The following is a 9,379-nucleotide window of genomic DNA, read 5'->3' on the forward strand; positions in this document are numbered from 1 at the left end:
CCCCCGCCCGCCCTCGGCCCCGCCCACTGGCTCCAGAGGCCCCGCCCACCAGCCCCCCCCCGCAGAATGTGGTGGGGGCGGGCTCAAGGTTTGTGGGCAAATAGTTAAAATAAATGAATAAAATCACATCTACCAGTGCCGCAGCGGTACATGTTGAGAGGGGTGCTTTGGAAAATGTGCCTTTCCGAGTTAATTCCCAGTCCCCACTGGTGGGACACACTGGGGACCCTCCAGTATGATGGAGATGTGGGGCTCCGTCAGCTGAGACAGAGGCCAAGAAGACAGTGGAGTGGGAGACTTAAAGATATTTTCAGAATACAAAATAGAGCTTGGCGTGGTGGTGCACGCCTGGGCTACGCAGTGAGTTCCAGAGCGGTCTGAACTACAGACTGTTGAGACCCTGTCTCAACCCCCCCTCCAAAAAAAGATATTTTCAAATACAAAATGGAGCCAGGAGTGGTGGTGCATGCCTGTCATCCCAGTACTCAGGAGGCTGAGGCAGGAGGATCACTCGTCACAAGTGTGAGGCCAGCCCGGGCTCCCTAGTAAGACTCTGCCTTAGAACACCCAACATTAAAACAAATTAAACATAGTAGTAAACGCGAGGGGACTGGGGTGTGAGAGTGGGCCGCACCTCCAGAAGACTGCTCAAGGCTCTGCTCTGTTCCCACAAACCTCGGGATCTCTCAGCCTCCCCCTCCCGGGAAAATGGGGTGCAGTCCTGCCTCCGCAAGTGAACCCAGTCCACCAGCCCACACATCCGCTCTGCTGGCCCGCCGTCCGTAGGCCCTTGGGGGTGCTGCGCCTCTCGCCCCTGTCCTGCCCGCCCTGCGCCCTCTGACGTCCCCCTCTGTGCGTAGTGCAACCGAGACAAGTCGGACTGCTTCTACCAGACGTCGTCGTCGGGGGTGGACGCGGTGCGCGAGTGGTACCGTTTCCACTACATCAACATCCTGGCGCCGCTGGCCGATGCCTCGCCCTCACTGGAGGAGGAAGCGCTGGGCAGCTTCATCTTCACCTGCCGCTTCAACCAGGCGCCCTGCACCCAGGCGTGAGTCAGCCCTGACCGACGCGCCTGTGCCGCCGGCTGCCCGGCCGCCACCCTGCGGGAGGCTGGATTGGGAGCATGGGGTTGTCCTCAGCTTCCTTCCCACAGCGGAGCCCTCAAGGGAGAGAGTTGGGGGGGGGGGTCGTTCCCTTGTCCATCGGACTCTGAGAACCTTTCCTTGTGTGAAAGGAAAACAAAACAGGGCTGGGGATTTAACTCAGTGGTTCTGTCGCCTGCCTCACAAGCGCAAGGTCCTGAGTTTGATCCCCAGTACAAAAAAAAAAAAACAAAAAACAAAAAACAAAAACCCAACAAAACAAAACGTGAAGAGGAGTTTCATTCCCTACTCCTTCCACAGATACTGTTGCCTGTCTGAGCTACACGTCAGACACTGTCCTAGGTGTTCACGTGCGTCAGAGGGGGCAGATACAGTCCTTGCCTCTGGGGCCCTTTTACGCCAGTGACAAAGCTCACGGCGGAGGCGCCATAGCTGGAGAAGTGAGGCCACTCTGTGCACACTCTGCCCTTCTCCAGTCGTTGTTTGTTTGAGGACAGAAGCGGACAGCTGGGAAGCCAGGCAGTTCAGTTGAGCCAGCTGCACCTGCCACCCAGCCTCCCAGCTGTCACTGCCCCACCTGTGGTTTCCATCCTGTCCTCTCCTTGGCCTGCTCCATGCTCCTGCACCCTTCAGCAGGAAGCCCGCAGTCTGTGCCTGGCCCGAAGGGCACCTCCTTCCTCCCCTGGGTTACTAGGCGGTCCTCCCAGTCTTTCTCCCTCTCTGTCCTCTTTCCTGCTGCGACTTCAGGAAGTGTCTCAGTCTGTTTACTATTGCTACAACTGGATACCACAGGCTGAGGAATTCATAAAGAAAGGAAACTTATTCCTCACAGCCTCAGGGGCCAGGGACCCTGAGGGCATGGCGCTGGCATCCACGAGGCCTCTTAATACAACACTGCAGGAAGGGAGGCTGGTGGCCTCAGGCACTGTGCATTTGGAAGGGAAAGTAGGAAGGACCCGCAGGCTGGATGGTGGAACAGTCTTCCTTCCCACTCCCACGATGGCTGGCACATCCCCTGCGATGGTCACGGTCCCTGGAGACTGCCCTGCTGCCCCATCAGCTTCTAGGGATCCCGGCTTTGAGAAACCTCAGGGCTTTGCCAGTGGCTGCCCTGACCTTCCCAAGGGCACTGTCTCTGCATCTTTATTTCTGTCTTTTGTATGTTAGCTGTCTTATGAATCCTAATTAATGCATTGTCACATAGCTTTCACTGAGTGCTCACACTGCTCTGTGCAGTTTAATCCTGTGCACCCCTGTGAGGTAGATGTTGCTACCTTTTATTACCCTGTATTCTCATTTTTCAGATGAGAAAACTGAGGTACAAAGAGTAAGTGACATATCTGTTTGCACTTTTGATACTTGTTAGAGCTAGGATTCAAATACAAGGAAGTCTGGAGTCTGTGCCCTTAACAATTCCATTGTACTTACAGCTTCTCGTGGACCGCTGTATTAATGTCCTCGATGCATATTTCCTGTATATTTTTGTAAAATTTACATTGATTTACATACGCCATGTTGCCTTGTCTACACTGTCTCTAAACTCTACATGTTTCCCACCTGTCCATGTCCTGCACTGGGTCTGCTGAGCCACCTGCCTCCGCCACACTGTGCCTGTCCCGTTGCGGCCAGCGGACACGGTGGCTCTTCAGGACTGGCCACTTCTGGAGCCTCCTCCTCAGCCCCTCTCAGCCTCCACCCCATCTCTGTGAATGCTGACAAGTGCCCCAGTATTTCACACCTCTGTGCCTAAGGCCAGCAGAGGATCCCAGATCACTAGTTCAAGCGCCTCACTTTGCAGATGAAGAGAAGTTTAGGGATGTGCCTTGTTCAGCTAGAGCCCACTGCCGTGCTCTCTGGCCTGCCTTCTCCCTCTGACTCTCCTTCCTCAGGCCACACCCCATCTTTTCCCACTTCTTAGCCAGCTCCAAATGGCAGGGTGGGAGGACACCGCTCCTTCAGTGAGCTCCTGCTGCAGTTCCTCATGACCCCAGGCTTGGAACCCACCTGAGGTTTGCTGTTAAATGATGTTGCAGTGACATTGTCTTACTCTCTTCTAACTGTTCCCTCCCTGTCTCCATCCACCCACCCACCCACTTATCCATCCATCCTTTACTGTCCCCATAGGAAGGAACCATGTAACTAACCCCAAGAAGGTACAGACATGTGTGAGAGGTGGCTGTTGTCCTCAAGGAGTTTGCAGTCCAAATGAGGAACTAAGATTTAGACATGAGGAAAGTTAGGACCACTGCAAGTCTTCCTAAGGCTCCGGGGCAGCCCAAGACTGGTCCCCAGGCAGCGAGGTCACGTGGTCTGGTGGGAGGAGCCTGGACTGGCAGACTGAGGCCCTGGATCTGGATTCCAGGTCCTTTGTCGCTGTCCCTGTGAGCCCAGCTGGAGAAAGCCCAGGCTTCCGTTTATGTGTGCAGGAGGAGGCTCCCCAGGCTGCTCTCCGGAGCACAGAGGGGTCTCGGGTCCCAGGCCAGCTCACTGTAGGTGATTAGGAGCAGAGGGCTTCCAGAGCTAAGTCCTGGAGGAGTAAGGGAGTGACTCCCTGGTCTCAGCTCTGAACTCCCTGACCTGCTGCGCTCTCCTCTCTGACCCTGCTGTCTCTCTTGTGCTAAGGAATTACTCTCACTTCCACCACCCAATATATGGCAACTGCTACACTTTCAACAACAAGAATGATTCCAGCCTCTGGATGTCTTCCATGCCCGGGATCCACAACGGTGAGCAGCTCTGGCGTGAGACATGGCCGCCTTCCCCCACCCTGGCTTCTCTGGCTTCTGCAGCTGCTGCGGCTTCCAGGCCTCTTTCCCCAGGGTGCTGCACTATGTCCCAGCCCTTCCTCCCAGCCCAAGTTTTCCTGGCTGTTGCTCATCCCGTCCTCTTCTCCCAGACCCCCCCAACTCTGCTCCTGTGCACCCCAGGTCTGTCCCTGACGTTACGCACAGAGCAGAACGACGACATCCCCCTGCTGTCCACAGTGACAGGGGCCAGGGTCACTGTTCACGGGCAGGACGAGCCGCCCTTCATGGACGACGGGGGCTTCAACTTGCGGCCTGGTGTGGAGACCTCCATCAGCATGCGGAAGGCAAGGATGCAGCCAGGGCTGGAAGGGCGGTGGGACAGGTGACAGACGGAGGGCTGAGGGGGATAGAGGGTGGAGGGGCACTGGAAGGTGCCGGTCTGGAGATGCTCGGAGGCCGGCAGGAGCCTGGCTTCTGCTCTGACTTCCGTGTGGTCCCAGGAAGCCCTGCACAGACTCGGGGGCGATTACGGGGACTGCACGCAGGATGGCAGCGATGTCCCGGTCCAGAACCTGTACCCATCCAAGTACACGCAGCAGGTGAGGCTGCCCTGCCTCTGTGGCTCTGGGGCCGGGCTGCGGGTTGGTGCAGGTGTGGGGGGCCAGGCCTCACCTCCCCGTCCCCGCCAGGTGTGCATCCACTCCTGCTTCCAGGAGAGCATGGTGGAGCAGTGCGGCTGCGCCTACATCTTCTACCCCAGGCCCAAGGGTGTGGAGTTCTGTGACTACAGGAACCACAGCGCCTGGGGTGAGAGCGGGTGCCCACCCACTGGGCTGCAGCCCTGTCCTCTCTCTCCTGCCCTCATCACCACCTCTCTGCTCCCTTCTCCGCTCCTGTCGTCAGCCCCTCTTGCTCTGTCCTGATCACAGACTTGCCCTCCTTTGCCTGCAGCCGCAGAAGGCTTCTCGCTGCCTGCTGTGCTCCTGCTGGTGTCCTGCCCACCCTGGGCTGCTGGGCAGGCTCCTGGGCACAGGCGCCGCATCTCCCACAGTTTGTGGTTCCGAATGTGTGCGCTTTGCCCGCAGTGGGCCCAGGCATGTAATTGGAGAAGCGAATTGGACCTGCTTATTTGACAGTGCTTTTTAGCCCGGAGGAGGCACACCGAATGAGTTTGGGGAGCATTGGTGTCGCCTCCGCACCCCGGCACAGGCGTAGTAAGTCCCTCTTCTTTGCCCTGCTGTGGAGTTGTTCCACAGGGGAGCCATGTTCTAGGAAGCTGAGACAGGATGGTCCCAACCAGAAACGGTGGACACCCATGGGGTTTGCATTATGGGGGCACAGGCAAGGGCTGTTGATGAAGGGAACACGGTGGCAGGTGTGCAGCCTCGGGAGCTCCCATGGAGTTGTCTCGCCCCATGTTTGTATCCACCCTGCCTCTCCCGCCCACGTGACTCTGCTTTCCTCCCCGCCTGGGCTGGCCCCATAGTCCTCTCCTTCTGCTGTTCTTCCTAGCTGTGGCCTCTGGCTTGTGTGCCCTATCTCAGGGGATCAGAGCACATCAGCACGGAGGGTAGCTGGGCATGGTGGCCATGTCTGTGACTGTAGCTCCTCCATAGGCTGAGGCAGGAGGCTTGCAAGATCGGTGCTAGCCTGGGGAACTTGGCAAGACCCTGTCTCAAAATTAAAGTTGGAGAAGTAGCTCATGGTAGAAGACTTGCCTAGCAAACAGGCAGCCCTGGGTTTAGTCCCAGCCCTGAAAAAAGGAAGAACTGGAGGGAAATTCAGAGGCCATCTGACCTCTCAGATAGGTAAACTGAGGCCTGGGGGATCCCTGGGGCAGTGGGGTGTGTGGCTCCCTTCTCTCCCTCTGCCCGCAGATAATGGTCTCTCAGCTGGGGGTGAAGAGTAGCATGTGGATGGCTGAGGGTGGGCAGCTGCAGCCCAATGGCTTCCTGAGGCTCATCCAGCCAAAAGTGGCTCAGGCGCCCCTTAGCACAGTGCTTCCCATCCTGCGGCCGGTCCTTAGCCCGGTGGATGGTGGAGTTTGGGCGAGAAATGAAGGACTGTGGACTGAGGGACTGAATATAGCAACAGTGATGAGATAAGCCTGTTAGGACTTGGCCCATCCCAGTGGCAGTGAGACCACAGTTCCTGCTTCTCCTCCTCTTCTTCCTCCTCCTCCTCCTCTTTGTCCTCTTTCTCTTCCTCCTCCTCTTCCCCCTCCTCCTCCTTTGGGTAATGATTGCTTTATTTGAGATAATACATATCCCATACAATTCTCTCATTTAGGGTTTAATTTTAGTACAATTATAATTTTTAGTCTTAGGTTTTGGTGTAGTTCCACGTGTTCACCCATCACCACAGCCAATTTCAGAATATTTTCATCACCTCCCAAAGAAATGTCGTAGCCATAGCATTAGCAGTGCCCAAGCTCCCCTCCTCACTGCCAGCCCCTGGGCAACCCCTAATCTTTCCGATTCTATAGCTCTCCCTGATCTGGACATTTCCTGTAGATGGGGTCTGACAACAAGTAGTCTTTGTGACTGACTTCTTTCACTTGTTGTATTTTCTAGGTTCATCTTTGTAGGATGTAGCGGTACTTCATTCCTTTGTTATGGCTGAGTAATATTCCAGTGTGTGGATCATGCTACACAGTATTTTGTGTACTCATCAGCTCTTAGACATTTGGGTTGCTTTTATTTTATTTTATTATTTTGTGAAGAATGCTGCTGCGTACAAGTTTTGTGTGGACATATGTTTTCGGTTCTTTTGGAGAATTACTAAGATTGTATAGTTATTCTGTTTTACCTCTCTGAAGAGTTGCTGATTGTTTCCCGAGGTGGCTCTACCACTTTCCATTTCTAGCAGCAGTGAATGGTTTTCCAGTTTCTCCACAGCACTGCTAGTCCTTGCCATTGTCCTTCTCCCTCCCTCTCGCTGTCTCTTTCCCCTTCTCCAGTTTCTCCACAGCACTGCTAGTCCTTGCCATTGTCCTTCTCCCTCCCTCTCGCTGTCTCTTCCCCCTTCCTTTCTCCTTTTCTTTCTTTCTTTCTTTCTTTCTTTCTTTCTTTCTTTCTTTCTTTCTTTCTTTCTTTCTTGGAAAAACATAGTAAGGTCTCACAATTCTCCTGCCTCAGCCTCCCTAGTGCTGCATATTCTCTCTCTCTCTCTCTCATTAAGTTTATTGGTACTTTTTAGGTACGCCGTACAGTTACATTCATCATTGGGATCTTGTACCTTTACATGATGTATCTTGGTTCCTATTTTTTCCCCATATCCCTACCCTCTCTTCACCCCTTCCACCCTTCCCTTTTTACAAAGACTTCGTTTCCATTTTTTCCTTTTCTCATATGTTTCCCTTCTTTTCTTTCCCCTACCCTTCTCCTACTTCCCCTACTCCTTTAGCCATTTTCTTCCTATTTCATATTATCAATTATACACTTTCAACCTTATTTACACTTTTAGTTTTTCACACTAGAGAAACTCTTTTATATTTACATGTGTGTCTTATTTATTTCACTTAACAGTATGGCCCCAGTGTGCATCCATTTAGCTATAAATGACTAGTTTCTCATTCTTTATGGCTGAGTAGTACTCCATTTTATAGAAAAACCACACCTTCTTTATCCAGTCTCCAGTTGATGGGCAGTTGGGCTCTTTACAGTTTTAGCTATTATGAACTGTGCCACTATGAACATGGGTGCACATATATCACAGTGATAGGATTTTAAAAATTCTTTTTGGAAGATACCCAGCAGGGAAATAGCTGGGTCAAATGGGACCTCTAATCCTAGTTTTTTGAGGTATCTTCATATTGATTTCCACAGTGGCTGCACCAGTCTGCACTCCCACCAACAATGGAAAAGGGTTCCTTTCTCCCCACACCCCTGCCAGCATTTGTTACTGGTTGATTTCTTGATAGCAGCCATTCTTCCTGGGGTGAGGTGGAATCTCAGTGTTGTTTTCATCTGCGTCTCTCCAGTGACCAGTGATGTTGAACATTTTTTCATATGTTTATTTGCTGCTTTTACTTCTTTGTTTGAGAAATGTCTGTTCATTTCAGATTCCCATTTGTGAATCGGGTCTTTATATTTGGGGGGGTCTGATTTTTTTAAGTTCTTTATATTTTCTAGATAGTAGACCTTTGTAGGAGTAACAGCTGGTAAAATGTTTTCCAACATTATAGGCTGTCTCTTAGCTCTGCTGGTGGTTTCTCTTCTCCCTCCCTCCCCCAACCTCTTTAATAATATCTATTTTAATGGGTGCAGAGTGGTGTTTCCCTGTGGTTTAACTCCATTATTCTTACATAACAGCTGTTCCCATTTTCCTTCTGAGGTTTGCTGTTTGACCACACCGCACATCTTACGTGGTCATAGCCTGTTTGTTCTCCTGGCTTTGCTTAATGTGCTAACGCTTTCTGTCCAGGATGTATCCGGATGGTGCTCTTGTGAGCAGGGGCTCTGGGGTGTGGGTGGAGGAGGCTGAGGTCCCCAGGAACATGGCCTTTCTGCGCTCACAGGCTACTGCTACTATAAGCTCCAGGGGGCCTTCACCTCCGACAGCCTGGGCTGCTTCAACAAGTGCAGGAAGCCCTGCAGGTGAGCGCTCCTGGGTGGGCTGTGGGCTGTGTGGCTGGGAGGAAACACGGCAGGCAGCTCAGCCTGTGAGTGGGAGAGCCTGAGCCATTCCTAAACTCATTTTAGGGGTGCCCTCGTAATTCCACCACTGGGGAGGCTGAGGCAGGAAGATCACGAGTTGAGGGCAGCTTGGGCTACATAGCGTAACTCTGTCTCAAAAACCAAAACCGAAACAAGATTAAATGCATTTCTTCATCCTCAGTGTGACCAACTACAAGCTGTCTGCGGGTTACTCACGTTGGCCCTCGGTGACGTCCCAGGTAAGCTGGGAAGGGAGGGGTGGGAGGCAGGTGCACACGCACACACAAGTGTGCCACGGCTGCCAAGTGCTGGGACGACCTCATTCCCGCCCCACCTCTCCCCAGGACTGGATCTTCCAGATGCTGTCACTGCAGAACAACTACACCATCAACAATAAGAGGTGGGTTCTGACAACAGGAGTCCCAATCCTAGGTGAAGCAGACCGATGGGAAGAGGCCCGAGGCACTAACCCCTTCTCTCCTCTCCCCACTCCTCAGAAATGGGGTCGCCAAGCTGAACATCTTCTTCAAGGAGCTGAACTACAAGACCAACTCTGAGTCCCCCTCAGTCACGGTAGGGCTGGCCTGAGCCCGAGGCTGTCCTGTGTCCCCGGGTGCCGGGCAGGAGGACAGGGCTGGCTCCGTGGGCCTCTGGGAAAGAGGGGGGCTCACCATGCCTCCTGCCCACCTGTCCCGCAGATGGTCACCCTGCTCTCCAACCTGGGCAGCCAGTGGAGCCTGTGGTTCGGCTCCTCCGTGCTGTCCGTTGTGGAGATGGCCGAGCTCATCTTCGACCTCCTGGTCATCACCTTCCTCCTGCTGCTGCGGAGGCTGCGGAGCCGCTACTGGTCTCCGGGCAGAGGGGCCAG

At 53.6% G+C, this 9,379-nt stretch overlaps 1 protein-coding gene across 1 annotated transcript in view; it reads left to right on the plus strand.

The window, feature by feature from the left end:
- Nucleotides 1–9,379, plus strand: part of Scnn1a (sodium channel epithelial 1 subunit alpha) — a 23,467-nt gene that overhangs the window by 8,673 nt on the left and 5,415 nt on the right. Inside the window, exons 3-13 of the mRNA XM_033765951.1 lie at nucleotides 66–88; nucleotides 861–1,051; nucleotides 3,729–3,832; nucleotides 4,034–4,197; nucleotides 4,354–4,452; nucleotides 4,543–4,660; nucleotides 8,373–8,451; nucleotides 8,693–8,750; nucleotides 8,856–8,911; nucleotides 9,009–9,084; nucleotides 9,210–9,374. Coding sequence (XP_033621842.1) covers nucleotides 66–88; nucleotides 861–1,051; nucleotides 3,729–3,832; nucleotides 4,034–4,197; nucleotides 4,354–4,452; nucleotides 4,543–4,660; nucleotides 8,373–8,451; nucleotides 8,693–8,750; nucleotides 8,856–8,911; nucleotides 9,009–9,084; nucleotides 9,210–9,374 — 1,133 coding nt within the window. The remainder of the gene's footprint in view (nucleotides 1–65; nucleotides 89–860; nucleotides 1,052–3,728; nucleotides 3,833–4,033; nucleotides 4,198–4,353; nucleotides 4,453–4,542; nucleotides 4,661–8,372; nucleotides 8,452–8,692; nucleotides 8,751–8,855; nucleotides 8,912–9,008; nucleotides 9,085–9,209; nucleotides 9,375–9,379) is intronic.

This window comes from Fukomys damarensis, unplaced genomic scaffold, assembly GCF_012274545.1.
Source record: "Fukomys damarensis isolate Sample0158 unplaced genomic scaffold, DMR_v1.0_HiC HiC_scaffold_19, whole genome shotgun sequence".
In the NCBI taxonomy this organism is placed as follows: domain Eukaryota; kingdom Metazoa; phylum Chordata; class Mammalia; order Rodentia; family Bathyergidae; genus Fukomys; species Fukomys damarensis.